We start from the raw sequence: 20,184 nt of genomic DNA, 5'->3' as shown, positions 1-20,184 counted from the left end.
ATTTAAAAATACGATTTAAAGTAACAACGGAAAAATAATTCAAGACCAAAAATGAATACTTTGTTGTTGGAATTGAACAACTCAGACAGGAAAGTTTGGAGAAAAAGTTAGAGGCCAGACTGAGATGGTTTGGACATGTACAGAGGAGGGACAGAGGTAAAGGCAAAATATATGAGACAACAGATATTGTGAATATGAGCTGCTTGTTGAGGGATGCTGAGTTTAGGATTGTGACGTTCGCATATGAGCGGATTTGTGCGAGTTCAGTAAAATAAGCAGCTGATCGGCGGGCTCCAGATGGGCGATCATCCATCCATTTGTCTTCATTTTATCACTTATGCCTCACAAGTCTGCATAAAATGAAACCCTGGGATTTGGGACCAACGACGTCAAAACACCAAGAAGATTGTGACGAGACAACGTTCCAATATAAAAGCTTAAGACCGACCCAAATTACAACAGGAATCAAAACCAAACTCATTAGTAACTTATAACATCTTAAAATTATTATTTAAAATGAAATTTCACCAACGAATTGATTTCAGTGGAATAAAAGTCAATTACTGTATTGTTACGGTAAATACTTTTGTTGTGAAGTGGCACACAACAGCTTCCACTTTGAATGACCCTGCTTCTCCCTAACTTGACTAGCTGCGCGTCTTCCTGGTTTGGTCAACTTCGCGTTTTTTTTCGCTTTTCTTTTCTCTTACAAGAGTCCAACCGAATCGGAACACCAAAGACTTGAAATGTAGACTCACGTCTCCCATTGAGCACGCCAAAAGTGAACAGCCGCTCTGAGAGTTGCGGTGACGTCACCAACAAAGTGAACATGTTGATGCTGTTTTTTTTCTTGGTTTTCACGCAAAGTGAAGCCTCCACGCACTCACAAGACCCGCAATTCTGTAAGTCTCGTTTACACGCAAACTTACCGAACGTATACGGTACGTGCTTAGATCTATTGAGCCGGACGCGTTCAAACTTTTACTGTCAAGATACCGATTGTCTCCATTCACCACACAAATTGCATATCCACGTCCTGCCGATCACTTGGATAGATCTATGAGTGTGCACAGGACGTCTATGCTGAATCTTAGCGCAAGAGATTACATCTATAGTGCCGCGGATGTCCAAAACACACGCATATAATCGTTAGTGTACAACTAGTGTGCTGAGATTTGATCTCTTCCGCATACAAGTCCCCCAAATCTTGGCTCTCTGCTCACCGTGCATACCACGACCCACTCCGGTCACCGTACCAGCAGCTTTATTGTCCCGTCACTTTCCAAAGGTCGCACTAGCGCTTTTCGACACTGCAACAATTCACCAAACTCGCCTCATTCATTCCAATCATCCATCATGAGCAAGGGATGCTGAGCACGATGTTATGAACCGCTTTATTCATCAGGTACTATGGTGTCATGCAATGTATGATGTAAATATGCAACTTAATTGATTTGTTTTCTATCAAAATGTTCAGTAAGTCAATTTCAAAGGCCTTCAGAGAGAGAAGGTATGTGTAGAAGGCCTTGGAATTCCACAGCTTTCTTCCCAAATGGCTCTGATCTCTGTCACGGTTACTACAAGTCTTCGTCGGCTCAAACCACAAAACGACGTGAGAGCGCAACAATTAAAAACTTGAAATATGAGCCAAATTCATTCTTTGAGCATGCTTGTCACTCAAAACTATCATATCTCAAATGAAAATGAAAGGAATTGCCATTAGCATGGTTAGCCTTTTCAGGTTCTTCAGAACAAAAAGGTTTTGCGTTGGGGTGTTTTCCTTCCATTTCCAAAAGCAAAAGAGCTTCCAACCAAATTGGAAGGAAATCTGGGGGCCGAAGGGAAACTCCTGCTTACCTTTCTGTGGCATGAGCCTTGGCGCTAAAGAATCCCTTCGTGCGGTCCTCAGCATCTCTGAGCGCCATGTTGGAAGACTTTGACGTGCTGTCGCCGTCCAGCGTGCACGCTCACTCCGTCCGCCGCAGAGACCTGCTCGCCACTCACGTGGAGAAAGAGATCAGCTTCCGCGCACTGCAGAGGTGAGCAAACGCATCCTTCCAGTAAGTTCGGACTGCATCCGATGGATTTTCGTCGTATGACGGTTGACTGTCAATATGTTGACGGAACGGCGACAGACACTTCCGTCTGTACCTGAGGACCAACGAGCACATATTCACCGAAGACTTTTCGGCGTGGGCGGTGGACGATGACGGCGAGCAAAACCTGCGCGTGGACCGCCACGCCTTCTTCACCGGACACGTCATCGGTGACCCCGACCCCCTGCTCTTCGCCGCCGTCGCTCCGCACTTCTGATACTTTTTTTTTCTCGGCAGGGGAGGAAAACTCGCGCGTTCAAGCTCACATGGACGATCGCAATTTCTCGGCCCGCATCGTCACGCAGGAGGCGGAATTTAACATAGAGGTGAGAGCCCGTCATTGGATTCATGGTCCCCTTGGGGTGATGGGGAGCATCTACGCTCCGGATCTAAGTTGTTGTGGCTTCAGCCTCTGTGGAGGTTCACGCGGCCCTCCGACAGCCGTCTGCTAGTCTACCGCTCGGACCACATCCGAAACCTCAGCCGACCGCAGCGGGCGTCCGTCTGCGGCTACGTGGACTCTCACTCCAGCCACCTCCTCCCCGACGGCGTTCGCCACGCCGCCCAGGAAGCCGATGACGACCAAGAAGGTATGACCGCCACAAAGTGCCGCCCGATTTTTTTATTATTATTTTTTTTGGACAAACGATGCGATGCCAGCGACAGCAATGCTGCACATGACGTCACTTCCCGTTAGCACACGCGTGACGTTTGTGTCGTTCGTCAGAGTGCGCGTGGCGTGCGCGTCGCGACGTGCACCCTCACAGTAAGAACACGTGTCCTCTGCTGCTGGTGGCCGACCATCGCTTCTTCACGCACATGGGGCGCCGCGACGAGAGTACCACGCTCAACTACCTGGTGAGATGTGTGTCATATGCGCGCTTTTACGCGTGTGTACGTGCTTGCTTACAAACGCCGTCGCGGTCTTGCAGATCGAGCTGATGGACCGCGTGGACGACATCTACAGGAACACATCGTGGGACGACGACTTCTCGGGTTACGGGGTCCAAATCCAGCAGGTTTTTAGTCGTCCGCAACCACGTGAGCCCCAGAGCCTGAACGTGGAGCGCGCGCGGTTGACGTGCGGTTTTGCGTGCGCTCCAGATCATCATCGAGAAGACGCCGACCGCCGTGAAGCCGGGAGGCGTTCACTTCAACATGGCCGGAAGTCCCGTGGCCGGGCGAGACGTGTGGGATGTCAAAAGGCTCCTGGAGGTAAAAGGACAATGCGATCGCTCCACCTAGGACACAAACGCATCATAGAAGTCCGTTAGCCGACTTTCCGTCTTTCTCACAGCAGTTCAGCGTGGATGTGTCGGAGAAGGCGGCCAACGTGTGCCTGGCGCACTTGTTCACTTACCAGGACTTTGACGAGGGCACGCTGGGCCTGGCGTACGTGGCGCCGGTCAAGGCCGACATCCCCGGCGGGCTCTGCTCCAAAGGCTGCCCGTCGACCGCCACTGATGCGGACCCACACCGCCTCATCTATCTCAACACGGGACTCACCAGCACCAAAAACTACGGCAAGACCATCCTCACCAAGGTCGCCCCCACCACGCGTGCCCACACACACGCATAAGCCACATCGCGCATGACCTTCACATCTCCGCAGGAAGCAGACTTGGTGACCACTCACGAGCTGGGTCACAACTTCGGGGCGGAGCACGACCCCGACAACATCCCCTACTGTGCCCCCCGAGAGGACCAGGGAGGCAAGTACGTCATGTACCCCATTGCTGTCAGCGGAGACCACTTCAACAACAAGGTCGGTCCCTTGCCGACAAGGTCGGCTCGACGACAAGGTCGCCCGACGTCCGTAATTTGAATTGTCTTCTGCGGTGCGCAGGTGTTCTCCAAATGCTCCAAACGTTCCATCGTAAAGCGTCTCCGCTCTAAGGCGTCGTCGTGTTTCAAGGAACGTACGGTCAACGTTTGCGGGAATTCTCGCGTCGAACCCGGAGAGGAGTGCGATCCCGGGCTGCTGCACATCAACTCGGACCCCTGCTGCACCCCCAAGTGCCGCCTCAGGCCGGGAGCACGATGCAGGTCAGGGGGGCCGGGAGCACGATGCAGGTCAGGGGGGCCGGGAGCTCCCCGCGGGCGGATAGCGGCCAATTGGCCGGCCTTGTTGCGAAAGCATGTCATTAATGTTAGCATACGGCAAACTGTGGCAGGATTTTTACTTTCCGGACCTGGACTTGACACCTCTGTTCAGGAGCATTAACAGGACAACATGCTTCATGGAAGCTTCTCAGTAAAATATGCAAGTGGCCAGTTTTAGCATATTGCGAACGTAAGCATGACGCCAATATTAGCGTGTAACTCGGACAAGCATCTTGCTCACGTTGACGCGCCGACAATATTATTTTGCAAGTGACGGACGGACTAACGCGAGCATGCCCCTCCGCGCGCGGCGCAACAGGCGCAGCTCAAGCGCATTGCTACGTGTGCGAAGAACACCAGCATGTTTCTAATGTTCGCACGTGTTGCTACGGGCGTCCAGTGACAGGAACAGCCCGTGCTGCAGGAAGTGCCAGCTGGAGGCCGCGGGTGAGGTTTGCCAGGAGCCCATCGACGCCACGTGTAAAGGACGGTCCTACTGCACAGGTCAGGACCTGACTTGATTTCCTCCCTCCATTCCCGGGCTCCTTTGTGCACGTACCTGTGTCGGCGTGTTCTTAGGCTCCGGCGCAGATTGCCCGCCTCCAGAGAACGCCCCGGATCAAACGCCGTGTCTGGACAGCGGCGAGTGTCAGGACGGCTCGTGCGTCCCCTTCTGTCTCGCCGTCCTCAAACTGGAGCCGTGCGCCTGCAACGGTAAGCCGAGCCCAAGCTCGCTCCTTCTGCGAACGCCGCCGCCATCTTCCCGTTGCCGCCGTTCCAGAAACCGGCACGTCCTGCAAGGTGTGCTGTCGAGGCGGCGGCGGCGTATGCGCACCCTATCGAGATGCGGAGGGCCACTTCTTGTTCCTGCGCAAAGGCAAACCCTGCACGGTGGGCTTCTGCGACGGCGCGGTAAGATGTTGCGAGGAAAATGGCGTGGCTTGCGCGTGTGGCGCCGACGCGTACGTGATGCGTGGCGTCTGCAGGGGAAGTGCATGAAGCAGGTGCAGGATGTGGTGGAGAGACTTTGGGACTTCATTGACAAACTGGACATCGACACCTTTGCCACGTTCCTGGCCGACAACATGGTTGGTTCCGTGGTGGCCTTCTCGCTGCTCTTCTGGATCCCCTTCAGCGTACTGGTGCACTGCGTGGTGCGTGGACCCGAGCGCACGCCACCTTTCACCGTGAAGACCACACCACCGATGACTTGTGTCGTTTTGTGGCTCAGGACAAGAAGGTGGACCGCCAGTACGAGCAGAACACCAAGTCGCTCTTCTTTCCCAGCGTGAGTAAGCGCCGCTTCCGTGACTCGTCCACTTCCCGACTTTCCACAGCCTCAACCGAGATGCTTTTCTCCAGAACGCGGAACTCCTGAGCAGCCTGGAGTCCGCTTCCGTGCGGATCCTCAAACCCTTGAACGCACGCTTCCAGGCGTCCAGCCCCGGGCCCCCGGACAGCCCCAGAATGGCGACCATCGCTGAGGACGTCAGCGTGGACGAGGCGGCGCTGCAGGAGGCGTTCGGGCGGCCGCGGGGATCAACGGCGCGCTCCTTCGAGGACCTGACGGAGCAAAACTTGGTGGCCGGCGCGGCGCCGCCCGCCAAACTGCGGCATCAGCGCCACGCCGGTGCCAAAGAGACGCTGTGCTGACCGCTCTTTTGCCCGAAACTTGGAACTCTGTCCGCCAATCAGAGACCAGGGTGAATCAAATGTGGTGTTAGCATGTCACGTCCTGATAACTCGTGTCTGCTTCGAGGGCAGCCTCAATCACAATCTGTGGTTGCCATGGCAATACACAGGACAGCGTCTCATGACAGAATGTTCACATTTATTTTACAAAAAGAGCAAAATAAAAGAAGGCAAACAAACTCGATGCCACGATCGGGCAGCGCGGCTTCCCTCTCAGGCGACGGGGCTGAGGGCGTCGTACAGTCGATGGACGGCCACCTCCAACATGTCCTTCAGAGTCTCGTCATCGGCGCACGTCACCTCCTGCGGCGAACGGACCGTTCGCATTGCTCAACGCAGCCTGACCTCATTTAAATCCCTCCCCAAATGTGTAATGTGCGTTTTCTTTTTAAAATACTCACGCGAGTCTCGGGGTCCACGTGAGCCAAAGCGCCGTCGACGTTGACCGTCACTTTGTCGCCATCTTTGAAATCAACGCAGTCCTCACCAAACATGTCGCTACACACACACGCACGTTAGCACATCAGGTTAACTGCTAATTGTAATCATTTTATGTGTGACAACCACAGTGTATGTAACTCAATATTCAAGTACGGGCCTACTTGGTGGTTGCTGCACGCCGGCTACAAACTAACAAGACTAGACTCACTGGAGCATGAGTTCCAGTCTTTCAACAAAGACTTCCTGGTCAAAAGTTTCCCGGCGAGCTTCCAGTACTGAAAAGAAAAGGAAGGCCAGGTGTGAAAGAGGTCAAGCGGGTCGCGAGTTTCACCGGCGCTGCCTTGACTGACTCTTCTGGGCGTTGGGGTTGGACTGGACCTCCAGAATCACGGTGGTCACCACGTCAGCGTACATGTCGTTGAGCGGGTTGGCCAGCCACTGAGAAGACGACACGCATTTGATTGACAGCTGACGCCTGGTCGTCATGGAGAACATTCTTGTGTGGCTCTCCCACCTCCAGCAGAACCATGCCGGCCTCGTGGACCAAAGTGATGCTCTTGAAGATCCGTATGGTGATCTTCTCTGCAGACTCCACCTGCTCCACGTCACCTCGACGCAAACACACGCAACCGATTTGCACAAAGCACGCGGGCGCACGGACGGGCGGGCGCGCAGACGCCTTACCGGTGAGGCATCGGAGCTGGCTGACCAGCAGCGAGATGGGTCCCGTGTAAGGGATGGCCTGCGTCTGCGTGACTGTGCCCACGCTCAGATCTGTGTACTCTGGACCGCACAACCGCCACGTTAGATCATATCATCGATCACATGAATTGCTGCCCTTCTCGCCAATTCTGTTCCACATGCACTATTGAAGCTAATTTTTTCGGGCAAGCGACTGCATTTGAAACGTCACGCTCATTTCGAGGCGGTGGCTCCAAATTCAATCTGATACGAGTTTATTAGAGGATTTTTTTTTTTTTGGGGGGGGGGGGGGACCAGTCAGCCAATCAGAAAATGCCAAACCAAACGGTCAAAGCGATTATGTTGAGAAAGAATCACATTCTACCATTTGACTGCCCCCTTTTGAAGTTGTTTTGGACGGCCACGTGCACCTGAGAGATCAGAAGGCGTCAGGATGTGATAGTTGAAGTTTCTTTTGACGAGGATGCCGGACACCCTCTGCCCTTGAGTGCAGGACTTGTCAGCCAGCGAGCCCATCACCTGCAATGAAGCACGGCGGCATTCTTCACCACGTCCCGTTTCAAGGTGACGCCGGCGCCGTCAACGCACCTTGGCCAGTTTCTCCCCGCGAAAGTTGAGCGTGACGGCCTCCGTGTTTCTGGGGTTGTGGACCTCGATGTGGACCTGGTCGTTGTCCTCGTACTCGCGGATGAGCGCCGCCTTCAGCCGGGCCATCTCGTTCTGCTCGCCGTGGACCAGGATCTGCAAGCGGCGGGAGGAGACGTCGGCACGGGGCCCGTGGGAGTCGCCGGCGGCGGATGCTTACCACGTGCGGCGGTTTGAGGGCTCGGATGAACTCGCTGGTCTGCTGGTAGTCGGTGTGCGCCGAGAAGGAGATGTAGTCCACCGACATCTTCAGCGGAAGCTTTTGCCCCGACATGGTGCAGATCTCTTCCGGCTCCGTCATGATGTGCTGCAACATTGCAAGCGGGCGCCTCGCAGGTGAATTCGCATAATTCAGACTAACATTCACAAGTTGAGGTAGCTTTTTTTTTTTTTTTGATGGGTCACGCACGTACCTTGGCAAGCGTGCCCTCCACGCAGTATCCGGCGATGATGACGCCGTTCCTCTTGTCGGTGCACCAGCTCTCAAACAGTTCTCGGGACAAACCGCTCTGCATCATGCCGGGAGACGCCATCACCACGCTGGGCCCGATGTCATCAAAGTGGTCCATGCTCTGCCCCGCGCACACAGACAGTGACTGCGATGCTTAACAACACAAAAAGACCAAAAGCCTGGCAAGTTCCTCAGAGAAAAGCCTCTGGAGGAAGCAGGGGCGGGCCCGTGTGGGGCGCACGCGTGCCCTTATTGACCTTGAGGTTGCTGATGTGCTTGAAGACAAAGGGGTTGTTGACGTTGATGGCCTTGCGGATCTTGTCGTTCATGGCGTTGATGTACGTCTGGTAGACGGCCATGCACTTCCTGGCCAGCGACGATGCGTAGTAAATGGGAATGTCGTGCAGCTCCGGGTGGTTCTGCCAGTACTCGTCTGAGCGCACATCGCCACGTCACGCATACACCCCCGCAACCAAACGCGCGCGCGCACACAAACGGGCGATTACCGAGGATGAGCAGAAGCTCCTGCGCTCGTCCGAGCGCAAAGACGGGAATCAAGCAGCGCCCCTCCCGGTTGACGATGTCGTGTACCGTGTTGCAGAAACGCGCCTCGCGCTCTTCGCGTTTCTCATGGATGTGCGTCCCGTACGTGGACTCCTGATGCACACACGCACAAATATAGACTTCGGGTAAAGACGGCAATCAGCACGCGAAGGTCACAAACGCGCCTGGCACATCATCGCGGCTGACCGTGATGAGGATGTCCGGCTTGACGCTGGGGATCTCCGCCGCCATCAAGTGTCTGTCCTCCTGACGCGAGAAGTCCCCTGTGTACAACAGCTTCGCGCGTACGCGTTTAGGGACATTTGGAGTGCCACAACGGTCCAAATCTGCAAGCCAAATTTTTGGGGGGAGGGATCTTCCAGTTGGTCATTTGGTACCTTGACGCCGGCGATCTCGATCATGAACATGGCGGCGCCCAGGACGTGTCCGGCATGGTAGCACCAGAACTTGATGCCGGCCACTTCCTTGACCTCGTGAAAGTTGATGGTCTCGATCTTTTCCATGCTCTCCTCCAGGTCCGTCTCCGTGTACAGCATGTCGTCGGCCGAGATGTTGCTGCGAGCACCAGGTGGCAAGGTCACGGTCGCGTCTGTCCCGCTCGGGCGCGACGCTACCCGTCCGCAACACGATTTGCCAACCTCCATTTCCAGATGCATTTAATGGACGCATTTTTTTACGACCCAAATGATCTCGTCACCAAAATGGCCTTTTGTCACACGAGCAAGTTTCTATTTCGCAGAAGTGCGACAATTAATTCATCACTTGATCGATGATCAAATTCATTGGCGACTACTTTGATTATCGAAGAGGTGCTTAGAGACCAAATCATCAGATTTCCAGCCACGCAACAGGAAATATTAGGGATGTTGGACAGCGCTTTTTTACAGACCAATAAAACGACGGCTCTTACCCGAGTACAAATGTCGCCTCGAGTAACATTACGGGGAACAATAACGGCAAAATTGCTTCTCAGAACAAAAAGAGAAAAAAGATTGCCCCAAGTGCGTACTGCTGTGTGCACAGTCCCCGGATGGAACCCACCTGACTTTGACGTAGTCAGACAGCAGCCAGCGGTAGATGGCCTTGGTGGCGTGCGTCATGAAGGTGCGCCCCCTGAAGGTAGTCTTCTGCAGGAACCAGGGCAGAGCACCGCAGTGGTCCAGATGGAAGCTGAAGCCCACGCAAAGAAAGACAACACGTCAGCACCGCGCTCATCCATCTTCATCCATTTGGTTAACGCCCGGGCAATGATCGTGGGTAATGGCGAGCGACTGACTGGCTGATGAGCAGCAGGTCGATCTCGGCCGGGTCGATGAGGTCGATGTACGGCAGCGCGTCCATGCCCTCCAGGCCCGGATGGATGCCGCAGTCCAGCTGCCAGACGACAACGAGAAGGCCTTCGTGATGGCATCGCATGACCGCCACCAAAAAAATAAGGAGCAGGAGTTGGTACCTACCATGATTTTGCGCCCTTTAAACTCCAGGATGATGCATGACCGTCCCACCTCTTGGCCTGCTCCGCTGCACACGCACGCACACGCAGTATACATGAAATATATTGAAAGCCAGTCATGTTGTTAATATTTATGTGAAGCCCTTTGAGACTTTTCTGTGATGAAGGGCTATGCAAATGAATTCGACTTGACTTGAGATAATCCGGGTACTACATTGCTCCATTTTAAATCGTGTAGCTGACTCAAACGGGAGGGTTTACGTGCACTCATGATGGAATATGATGAGTTTCAATGATTATTTCATATTTCGCATTAAATGCATCTTCATTCGTCATTTTCAAAACCGAAAATGAGAGGAACTATGTGGGTAGAACTGGCTTTATTATTATGAGAAAGTCGAGTGCTAAGTGTTTAGCATTACAGTCGAGAGAGGTTCAGGGTTCAGACATTCGAACCTTGAAGTGCCCTCCTGTGTGGGGAAGCACTCAAGTCATCGCTTAGTTATAGAAATACCACCAAAAGTAAAATAAAAAATTGAACTGCATATATGTCAATAACAAAAACAAAAAAGATTTTTTTTCGCCCATACAATCACATTTCCTAATTAACCGAGACAGTGTTTTGGGATCCCAAACCACATTGGATGTATTGAAGTGACAAGTGACGTTGTATTTGAGAAGATGTGGAAGAGTTTGGCGGGAGGCCCGTCGCAAGAAGTCAACAAAAGTTAAGCTTCCAAGCACTCACAGTGGACGAATAAGCAGCTGGTCGCTTTCCTCGGCGGGAACCGCTGCTTCAATTTTGCGTTTGCTTGCCATCTTCCACTCGCGAAAAGCCGGCAAACGCTAAATTAAACGATATTCATGCCACAAGCTTGACAATGGGCGCTTATTTCCACTCCCAAGTTTATTCGGCGATCACGTCCGGTTGTTCTCTTCTTCGACGACGCTTAACGGCGCCAGCTTTGCCTTACCGCCACCTGTCGGACGCACCTGCTTCCTACTCCCTTTTTTTCCTCTAGATGCAATTTTTCAGTCGAATAACAGCGACAAAATAGGTAAATAATGAATACATATTAAAACATTAAAATAAATAAAGACAACATTTGTGAATTAAAATTGTTCAAAAAAAGGCTTCAAGCAGTTTATTGCCACTCCCAGTTGAAGTTCATTCTAAAATTAAACAGAAAATCAAGACATTGTGTATTCTTGCTAATTTGCTAATGCTCGTGCAGAATGGGGATTGCATATCAAACCTTTTCAGCAACATTGTTGAACAGCAACAGTCCAGGAGCAGATTTAGACATTCAATTTAAATGTTTGCACAATCATATACTGTATTCTTTATCCTGTGCGAGGAGCTGTGATGTTTGGCTTGTACATCGATCGGGCTGTCTTGAAATGCCCCCAGGTGGACAAGTCGGGCAGCAGCACAATGGCCCTTCAATTGATGCTAAATGTGACTAAAAATGATTCCTTCTCTTTAATTGTCATTACTGGACGTTTTCAAGAATGAACAACATTATCAAATGGAATTGTTTTGACTTCTGAGTCATATCTCTTGGCACACGCCTTGGCTTAATAAAGCCTGTCAATCACTGGCTTGGAAAACCGGTCGCAGACGACTTGAAGACTGGTGCATCGTGATTTCCAATCACTTGGGTCAATTTCTTGCAATTCCACTTGAAAAAGCCGCAAGTCACTCAGTGATGAAATGCACGAAGGTGACAGGAAAGACCCCGCGCCGTGCAGGTTCCCCCTCCACATGGCCCACCTGAAGCAGAGCACAGCGAGCCGTCAGATGGCACCGCTTCCAGCCCCAAACGTCCGTCCGTCCGTCCGCCCGCCCGCCCGCCCGCCCACTCACTCACCCACCACTCGCTGTCCTCCTCACCCTCCACCACGATCACCTCACCCTCCTCGAAAGTCAGCTCGTCAGGGTTGTCGGCGGAGCACCTGTAGATGGCCCGCACCCTTTGGGGTCTGGACGCCTGAGCGCACCCGACACACAAAAAGCAAAATTTCAAGAATAAGAACAGCAATGGCACATTCACCCACAAATCTTTGCTGGGAACCCCTCAACATGGAGGATTTTTCAGCGTTTTTTTTTCTTTTTCTAATTTCCTTTTGACAGGACTGTTTAGCGCGTCTGCCTCAGAGGGCAGAGGTGCAGGGTTCGATTCCGTCTCCGGCCTTCCGGTGTGGGGTTTGCATGTTCACACGTGCCTGCGTGGGTTTTCTTCGGGGACTTCGGTTTCCTCCCACCCCCCCGCCCCCCAAAATGTGCATGGTAGGTTAATGGAACACTCTAAATTGTCCTTAGGTGGGAGCGTGAGCGCAGAGGGTTGGCCATCTTGAAAAGGAGTGGACTCATTTGTTTAGCTGTGTTTGAATGGCTTTTCAAATGCGGGTTGGGGTCAAGCCTTTTGACTTTTTTATATATATTCTTTGCATAATGCAGGTTTTCACCAATTGCGAGTGGCTCTGGAATAGATCCCCCACAATTAACTTTAACCCCGATAACAACAAGAAGAATCATCATCATCATCAATCACCATCCATGAGGACTTACGCTGAAGGTGGTTCTTGGTTGGGGAGTTGGGGGGGAGGAGCCTTGGGGGGACGGAACCTGAGAAGCTGCATGGAGACGTCCCATTAGTCGTACATAACGTGCGAGGGAGCGGACGCGTCTGGCTACCTCGCTTGTCGGTTGGAGTCCTTCGCAGAGACGACCTCAGCGGAGCTGCTTTGCCTGATCTGAAACCAGTGAGCAGAAGAGTCACCTTCCAACACTTTGGAAGCACGGCAGGACCGTGCGGACCACTTCAGAGGATCAACAGAGGCAAACTCTAAACTCACACTTGACCCCTGACCGCCGTACCATTTCCAGTCAGAACGGACAAGGGCTTACCTGCCGGGTGATTTGTCAACGGGTGGGGGCGGGGGTGGCGCTTTGTGATGAGGAGGCGGAGCCAGAGGCGGGGAGGAGGAGGGGGCGGTTGTCGTGGCAGGTGGGCCCGAGGACGGAAGGGGTGTGCTCCAGGCCCCGCGGGTGGCTGGGGGAGGTGGAGGAGGGGGGGCAGGGGGAGGGGCCACTGGCAAAACTGGAGGACGGGAGGATCGGGAGTTGTGTGATGTTTGGTTCAAAAGTCACACGCACACGCTGGAAGTGGCACTCACCGTACATGGAGGCGTTTCTCTCGGGGGTGAGGTTTAGGGCCGGGGGGTCGGATGAAGACCTCTGCCGTCCTATGGTTTCCATGGTGAGCGGTTTAGCGGGCTGCCCTCTGCCGGGGGCCCTGGGTGGCAACGGGGGGTTGGGCCCGGGCGGCAGGTGGCGGTCCAGCACGGCGCCGTACGTCTCGTTGCTGATCATCATGCTGGGAATCTGACCGCGGTGTCGGCCGGGCTGCGCGGGAACCCCGGCGCCCACGAAGCAGCTGACGGGACGATCCCGCTCGTCACGGCGGGACGGGTTGGGCTGGGGGGTGGGGGGGGTCAGGAGCATTCACGTCTACAGGGTTAGGCCAGCTGCTGCTGGGCAGCTCGCGTCAACGATGCTCACCTTCTCGTCCAACTCGTCCTCACTCTCGTCCATGTCGTCGTTATGGAGACGCCACTCGTACTCCACGTGCACGTGAACGTTGAACTTTCCAGAATTGGCTTGAGTCAGCTGACACGGGCACGCAAGCATAGCTCAAGGTTAGCCGAACAGAATCGGGTTCTTGGCCTCCTCGAACTTCCTCAGCTTAAGCATCGCATTTGGCGACTTTGGGCCGGCCCCTTTTTGAATGAACACGCCTTAGCTTAGCGCTTCATTAGCTGTGCAGGAAATCGGCTAGATACTTATTGATCACGTAGGCAATTCTGGTTTGACATTCTTTTGAAAGAACCAAGTTTTAGCTGAGCATAGCGCTCAGATGGGTTCGTGAAATCTCAACAAATGAGGAAAACAAAGCCAACTGGACTCTCACCAGGTCTTCACATTGAGTGTGCCCGAGTCGTCTGGCCATGTCCAGCGGCGTTTCTCCGGACTCATTGGCTGCCCACGCACACGCGCACGCACACGGGGGGTTAGGGCGAGCGGGCTAACGCCCACGACCGAGTGACGGCAAAGGCATGCGGTCAACTCTTTCAAGATCCCGTTGTCATGACGACTCCTTCACGACTACACAATCGCTACAAATCAACGGGTGAACGAATGGCAACAGCGCGATGACGACGCTCGCCTCACCGATGGCAACGGACGCTTTGCCACGGAGCAGAAGTTTCAGGCACTCGCCGTTGTCCGTCAAGCAGCAGTAGTGCAACGCCGTACTTCCTCGTTCCGTCTGCTTGTCCAGGTCGCCGCTGCACGCGAGCAGTTATGAGCAGACGTACACACGCGCGCAGTGTTCTTGAGGCACGAGCGAAGACTCGCGGTGGCGTTCGCAGACGTTACCTGTTCTGCGCCAGGAAGTCCACGATATGCAGAGAGTTCCTGTCCACCATACGCACGGCCAGATGGAGTACCGTTTCGCCTGGCTCCTGAAGGGGGATTTACACATCGCCAGCACCATCATCATCACCACGCAGCCAACGAGCGAATGATGGCGAACGCAGTCGCCGCCTCGGCAACGCATTCTCTCATCGCGTCCTCCCCGATGGCCACAAAGTGCCATCAAGGTCGGCTGTGCGAACGCAGGAGGCGGCTCGAAGGTCGTACGTGCTGCTGAGGCTGCGGGAAGGCCTCGGTCAGGTCGACGCCCTCGCCGTAGACCTGGATGAGTGCCAGGATGTCGCGGTTGCGCGCCGCCTGGTAGAGTGCGCGTAGGCGCTCGCTGTTGTCGGCGCACCGGCGGCGGACCAGCGCCTTGTCCACGTACTTGGACGTGATGAAGTCTTTCCGTCCCTGCCTGCGCACGCAGCCGTCGTTTTTATTAGTCCGATTCTTTGTGTCATTCGTCAGTCTGACCTGGTCCGATCTATCTCTCTTGTACCAACCCGTCGATTAACTATTGATCTGTTTTTTTCACTCACATGTCGCTGGTGGGTTCCGGCTTGGCCACAGCCGAGGCAGAAAGCTCCGCCTCCATGATGTCGTTGAAGGCGGCGTTTCCGACGTTCTTGGCCAGCTGAAAGGGCAGGACGGCAAGTTTGGCACGGCCATTTGCTGTCGGCGGCCGAGCGAGCGGACTCACCAGCAGCTCAGACGTTCCCAGCACGTCCAGGTCCAGACTCTGGATCCTGGAGAAGTGCACCCCGATCTCTCTGTGGATCCCCGAGCACTCGATGCAGATCAGCACGCCAAGGTTGGTGGACAACCACGAAGGACCTGCGTCGTCACCACACGTCTCAAACATCCTCCATCCAAGTTCGCTGGACTAGGGTTAGCGTTAGCCCACATGCACGCACATAAACACACACACACACACACACACGCATGCAAATACACACACGCAGGCGGGCACTAGTCACCTGGAGCGCCGCAGTCGCAGCAGACGCGGTTGCCGTCCATTTTCTTGACGTCGGCGACGATGGCCTTGCTGAGCTCCTGCACGATGTTGTCGCCTTCGTCCTGGCCGCCTTTGAAGGCTTTGCTCAGCGCTTCTTCTTTGCTGTTCTGGAGGACCGACACCCATCTGCACCCGAGGACGTCACGCATCAAATCACCGCAAAGGAAGGTCAGACGCCACGCCCCGCGACTCACATCTGGCACTCGGCCTCGTCCTCTGCCTGGAAGTGATACGTCCGGTCGTCTGAGGGGACAGACAAACACGGCTTACAAGCAGCCGCCCAAAGTCACATTCAACAACGGCGATCGTGTGCTTGCAAAAGTGGACACGCCCACTTCGAACAGGCGGTTGGGGCGTGGGCAGAATGAATTCCTGCTCACGGGAGTCAGGACACACCTGACACGACTGCTAATCAAGTTCAGCTGTTCCAGGAGGCTTTCTCTGACATTTTTATCATCACAAGCCACCCTCAAGCTTCCTGTTCTAGTCACGTTTTTCGTCACACGTGTTCTCGTCACACCTGGGTCATGTAATTGCGGTGCATTTATGAGATTCTGGTAACGAGTTTGGAATGGAGTGGTCCTGCTGGTGTTGTGGTGCGCCTTACGTGAAAAGAGGTCAAAGTTCCTCTTGTCGTCGGCGTTCTTCTTCACCTGGCACGTCAGTAGGTTGAGTTTGGCTGGTGGCCGATTAGCCTGAAACACACACACACACACACACACACACAAAACCAGTTATAAAAAAAAAAGCCTAAGTTAAACTCCGCCCCGATCTATGATGTCACTGTGGCTGACAGTGCGCCTCATTGCGCACTCTTGCATATAGTGACTATTTCATACTCAAAACAACACCTCAAAAGATGTTTATGAATGTTTTATGTGCAAAATGAAAACCCTTCGGTCTGTCAGTCTTTTCCTTAAGCTCTTCCTCCTCCTCCTCTTCCTCATTTTCTTGCTCTTCTGCTTGCTTTGTCCTGATTGGCCGTTTGACTCTTCGTGTAAAAACTTAAAATAAAAACAACACAAAAAAAGCCCCCGCCCCAAAAACGCCCGAATTAAAACGAAAGTGTTTGTGTGTGTGGTGGCCGGTGGGCGGGGCTTACCGTGGCGTGGCAGATGGTCAGGAAGCCGTTTTTCACCGAGCACTTCCTCTTCTGCCAAACCTTCCTGAGCCTGCGCGACACCACGATGATGAGGACGCGTGGGCGTCGGCGCGTCGCGGGAAGCCGACTCACCCTTCGCTCCTCTTGGACAAAACCCCGGAGCGCTCCGTGCCGTGGGCCTTGTTGCCTTGCAGCTGGTGCAGGCTGTATCCTTGCTTCTGCTTGGCCGGAGCCTCCTGTCAATCAGTCACACATGGCCACTTAGGGCCCGCCCACAGGACCCCCCTGACGGTCGACAATCGAACCTCTTTGCTCTCTGACTGCAACGACGCCTTCAGGACGTCTCGGAGCTGAGTCAGCTGTTTCCTCTCGCCGTCCTGCGTCTGTTTGATCTGTGCGACCGCAACCACCCACACGCACGCACGCACACGCACACGCACGCAGCTTTCCCTCAGACTTTTTCAAATCTTCAAAGTTGAACGACGTGTGTGACGTTGGCATCCTCACCGCCGTCAGTTCCGTCGCCATTTTCTCCACGGAGGGTTTTAGGCTCTCGACGGCCGTCAGTCCATCCTGGAAGAAGCTGAGTGCACGTGCATGTGAGTGTGCGTGTGTGCGCAAAAACTAGCACCTGTGAAGGTGCAAGTTGAGACTGCGGTGGAGCTCGCACGCGCGTATCCGTCTACGGTCTTACTTGCACTGTGCGTGGAAATACTTGATGAGGTTCTGCAGGAGGTCGACGCCCTTCTTGACCTTGATGTCGTTGACCTTGAGAAGGTACTGTGCGCAAAGACGTCCGATGTCACTTCCTCTCCGTGCGGAGGAGAGCGCGAGCTTTGACCCACCTCGCACATGTTCAACTGGAAGACGCGGCGTTCCTTCTCCATCTCCTCGGCAATCTCGCCGCCGCTGAACTCGGTGCGAATCATCCCGTGCTGCTTGGCGTGCTCGCGCTTCTCCTTCTCAAGCTTGGAGCTGTCGGCGGCAAACGATTCCGTCACCACAAAAGCAAAGCCAGCGGACGTCCGGCGCGAGCGCTCCTCACAGTTTGCTCTCGTACTCCTTCCAAGCCTTGTCGAACGGCTTCTTCAGGTCCTAAGGGGATGATGACACGCAACGTGACATGTTACACGGCAACATGTCGGGTAACATGGTTAGATAGTAGCGTGTCATGGCACCGATGGCGAGAGAGCGACGCATGGCGTGACGCACCCCCTTAACGCCGCGCAGATCGCCCTTGAGCAGACTGTCCAGCGGGAAGGAGATGATGTTGTTCATGTTCTGGACCTGAAGTGAGATCGCCGGTGAGGCGGGAGCATGGCCGTGACAACGGACAGACGGGGGGGGGGGGGGGGGGGGGGGTTACCAGGTTCTTGAAGAGCGCCGTCAGCTCTTTGCTGAAAACGGCAAACTTGAGGAAAGCGGCGCCCACGGCGGTGTCCTCCCCGCTCATGCAGTTGTCGCCCAGCTTCTCCATGGCCGATACGTACTGGTCCTCGTGCTCCACGTGGACTGTAACGCGTCCACACACACGCACGTTTTAAACGCTCATTGTGAGAAGTCAAGTCTCGGGCCCGACCGATTGATGCCTGGCCAATTACATCCTTAGCCAAAATAATGGGGCAGGTGGCCGATGTTTTTCCCTCGATGCCCTCCAACCATTCACAGCTGCTGGACATAAGTCACGCTGCTGGCATCATTTATTGCACCGAGTCAAGTGCGAAGATTCGTTTCCTGACAGAGTGCTGCGCTCCCTTTGGCATGCTGGGACACGGGCAGGAATGGCGGGAATGTTGTACACGAGGCCACACGTCTGCAAGCAACTCAGTCCGTGTGTGTGTGTGTGAAGTCTGTCTGAGCACCACAGACCCATTGATGTGCCTTGTCTTTGCTTCATGACAACGTGAGGACAATTCAAGCGCCTCACCAAGTCCCGACGTGTATACGGACTTCACCGCCTTCTTGAGCTTGGAAAGAACCGAGCGCTCCACGTCCAGAATCTGAATGAATGGACACGAGCACAAAATATGATTCAGCAAGACGAGAAATAAGAAGTGGCATCCTCCCTTCAATCAACAAAAGGGAGAAGTTGTACTTCCTGTTGTGATGTAACACATTGGTCTTCACCTTTCTTTCACTTCCTGTCAACGTTACATGAAGACCACTTTTGTGCCTTGCTCAAGGGCAGTGCAACGGTCAAGTGTCATCCTGAACAACCCAATAACTTGGTCAAACACACAAACGTACACACAGACAGAGGCAAGACCTCCACAAGCTTGGCTTGATACACTCACGCGCACGCACATACTAACACACACACACACACTCACACACACACACTCACTCACACACACACACTCACTCTCACACACACACACACACACACACACACCTTCATGCGCGTGACTGACCTCTTCGAGGGCGTTGACGCTGTTCCTGCAGTCCGTCATGCGCGTGGAGAAGCTGGACGTGGTGGGCGCCTTGTAGTCGTCGTTACATTCGCCGACGAACTCGGTGACGCTCAGTACGTCCGTCATGGCTGCGGTCCACAATCCCCACCCGGAAGAAGAGCCGCGCGTCCTTGACGTCACGCAGCCTCAGGTGGGGCCAGGCAAGGAGAGCGCCACACCTGTCTCACTCACACTAACGCACGCAGGCGCTCAGCAAAGAGTTATGGAAGTCTTTCAACTTTTTCTTGGCGTGGGCTTCCTTCCCGTGCGTCTCGATCCGTCGCACTTTTCACCAACTTCTTTCTGCTTCTGCTTCTGCCGTGGGCTTCCTCGGCGGTTGTCAAAGCAGCTGAACAGCTTGTCAGCGCCGCCAAGTGGAACGCCCACGTCACAGAATGACTTTCGCGATCCAATTGCTAACCAACCTGCTGCCCGGGGGCCCCCCAAAGACCAAATGAGTAGCCAACACGGGCCCATTCTAAAACAATACCTCACCAGTGAAACTGAAAATGTCAACGTTGGCTGAGATTTATAGAAACAAACTGTTGCATATCGGTTTGTATCTGCTTCCCAATTATTGTGAGAATCTCCTCACATAAATAAATATCATTAATTATTAATAAAAACATATGATCAAAGGTCATACCGCAACAACGGGGCGCTCTAAAGTGGCCACGCCAGTGCAAAACACAAGCTGGCTGCCACGTGGGACTTTTTTCCCTCCCCCTCATTCTTCCGCCTTCTCTCCCTGATGAGCGTGCATTCACGGCCGACGATGCCGCTCTAAAGCGACCCTGCCAGCGGACTCCCAAGTGTGTCACTGGGCCATGTTTTGGCCCCACCCTCAAAAAAAGAAAAGCAGTTGCCCGCTAGATCGCCAGTCTTCTGCTCATCCCCTTCAGCATCTGTGACAAGCTAGTGTTTTTCACTCACATGACCCAGTTTTCATTGTCAGGATCCATCAGACCCTCCTCGCCCCCCCCCCCCCCC

General features: G+C 53.9%; 3 protein-coding genes across 9 annotated transcripts; 1 reads left to right on the top strand and 2 right to left on the bottom strand.

The window, feature by feature from the left end:
• Positions 1–642: 642 nt before the first annotated feature.
• LOC147187398 (disintegrin and metalloproteinase domain-containing protein 17-like) lies at positions 643–6,070 on the top strand. 5 transcript variants are annotated; one of them, XM_086100200.1, is made up of 17 exons: positions 643–902; positions 1,910–2,039; positions 2,136–2,266; positions 2,334–2,422; positions 2,506–2,686; positions 2,824–2,954; positions 3,029–3,115; positions 3,201–3,311; positions 3,394–3,639; positions 3,709–3,861; positions 3,943–4,142; positions 4,600–4,703; positions 4,779–4,913; positions 4,981–5,111; positions 5,186–5,353; positions 5,431–5,487; positions 5,562–6,070. In XM_086100200.1, exons 1-17 carry the CDS (start codon positions 830–832, stop codon positions 5,850–5,852), a joined length of 2,418 nt encoding a protein of 805 aa, XP_085956326.1. In that variant the 5' UTR covers positions 643–829; the 3' UTR covers positions 5,853–6,070. The 5 variants fall into 5 exon arrangements, with proteins under 5 accessions (XP_085956326.1, XP_085956325.1, XP_085956323.1 ...); XM_086100199.1 differs by having other exon boundaries at positions 3,943–4,169; XM_086100197.1 differs by having other exon boundaries at positions 3,397–3,639; positions 3,943–4,169; positions 4,779–5,353.
• Positions 6,011–11,078, bottom strand: LOC147187397 (cleavage and polyadenylation specificity factor subunit 3-like). 2 transcript variants are annotated; one of them, XM_086100201.1, is made up of 18 exons: positions 10,896–11,078; positions 10,152–10,215; positions 9,971–10,068; positions 9,736–9,864; positions 9,072–9,249; positions 8,881–8,970; positions 8,637–8,787; positions 8,388–8,563; positions 8,093–8,251; positions 7,840–7,986; positions 7,623–7,775; positions 7,445–7,553; positions 7,017–7,115; positions 6,847–6,941; positions 6,683–6,770; positions 6,541–6,607; positions 6,293–6,389; positions 6,011–6,194 (listed from the first exon to the last, which is right to left on the bottom strand). In XM_086100201.1, exons 1-18 carry the CDS (start codon positions 10,964–10,966, stop codon positions 6,105–6,107), a joined length of 2,061 nt encoding a protein of 686 aa, XP_085956327.1. In that variant the 5' UTR covers positions 10,967–11,078; the 3' UTR covers positions 6,011–6,104. The 2 variants fall into 2 exon arrangements, 1 of the variants encoding a protein (XP_085956327.1); XR_015097649.1 differs by lacking the exon at positions 6,011–6,194 and having other exon boundaries at positions 6,308–6,389; positions 6,847–6,927.
• Positions 11,079–11,260: 182 nt separating this feature from the next.
• Positions 11,261–19,523, bottom strand: LOC147187396 (arf-GAP with SH3 domain, ANK repeat and PH domain-containing protein 2-like). Of its 2 annotated transcripts, XM_086100471.1 has the most exons (28): positions 19,156–19,523; positions 18,672–18,744; positions 18,111–18,256; positions 17,957–18,031; positions 17,790–17,839; positions 17,590–17,719; positions 17,439–17,524; positions 17,252–17,327; positions 17,050–17,136; positions 16,877–16,980; positions 16,745–16,814; positions 16,536–16,646; positions 16,250–16,337; positions 15,837–15,885; positions 15,605–15,768; positions 15,328–15,461; positions 15,167–15,261; positions 14,853–15,042; positions 14,589–14,674; positions 14,382–14,497; positions 14,122–14,189; positions 13,713–13,820; positions 13,328–13,628; positions 13,059–13,251; positions 12,846–12,904; positions 12,720–12,784; positions 12,019–12,138; positions 11,261–11,921 (listed from the first exon to the last, which is right to left on the bottom strand). In XM_086100471.1, exons 1-28 carry the CDS (start codon positions 19,279–19,281, stop codon positions 11,847–11,849), a joined length of 3,045 nt encoding a protein of 1,014 aa, XP_085956597.1. In that variant the 5' UTR covers positions 19,282–19,523; the 3' UTR covers positions 11,261–11,846. The 2 variants fall into 2 exon arrangements, with proteins under 2 accessions (XP_085956597.1, XP_085956596.1); XM_086100470.1 differs by lacking the exon at positions 16,536–16,646.
• Positions 19,524–20,184: the final 661 nt, after the last annotated feature.

This window comes from Hippocampus guttulatus, chromosome 20, assembly GCF_054856545.1.
Source record: "Hippocampus guttulatus isolate MCC_2025c chromosome 20, RoL_Hgut_1.0, whole genome shotgun sequence".
NCBI lineage: Eukaryota > Metazoa > Chordata > Actinopteri > Syngnathiformes > Syngnathidae > Hippocampus > Hippocampus guttulatus.
Note: the sequence above shows the minus strand (reverse complement) of the source record. Positions and strands in the feature narration are given on the sequence as shown.

Coding starts and splice junctions, on each gene's coding strand:
- LOC147187398 (XM_086100196.1), top strand. CDS start 830: ATGTTGATGCTGTTTTTTTTCTTGGTTTTCACGCAAAGTGAAGCCTCC. Junction 2,267..2,333: donor CTTCACCGGACACGTCATCG/GTGACCCCGACC, acceptor TTTTCTCGGCAG/GGGAGGAAAACTCGCGCGTT. Junction 3,116..3,200: donor ACGGGGTCCAAATCCAGCAG/GTTTTTAGTCGT, acceptor CGTGCGCTCCAG/ATCATCATCGAGAAGACGCC.
- LOC147187397 (XM_086100201.1), bottom strand. CDS start 10,966: ATGGCAAGCAAACGCAAAATTGAAGCAGCGGTTCCCGCCGAGGAAAGC. Junction 10,216..10,895: donor CAGCTGCTTATTCGTCCACT/GTGAGTGCTTGG, acceptor GTGCGTGTGCAG/CGGAGCAGGCCAAGAGGTGG. Junction 6,771..6,846: donor CCGGCATGGTTCTGCTGGAG/GTGGGAGAGCCA, acceptor TCGTCTTCTCAG/TGGCTGGCCAACCCGCTCAA.
- LOC147187396 (XM_086100471.1), bottom strand. CDS start 19,281: ATGACGGACGTACTGAGCGTCACCGAGTTCGTCGGCGAATGTAACGAC. Junction 17,137..17,251: donor TGGCGACGGAACTGACGGCG/GTGAGGATGCCA, acceptor GCGGTCGCACAG/ATCAAACAGACGCAGGACGG. Junction 11,922..12,018: donor AGGAGGACAGCGAGTGGTGG/GTGAGTGAGTGG, acceptor GCTCTGCTTCAG/GTGGGCCATGTGGAGGGGGA.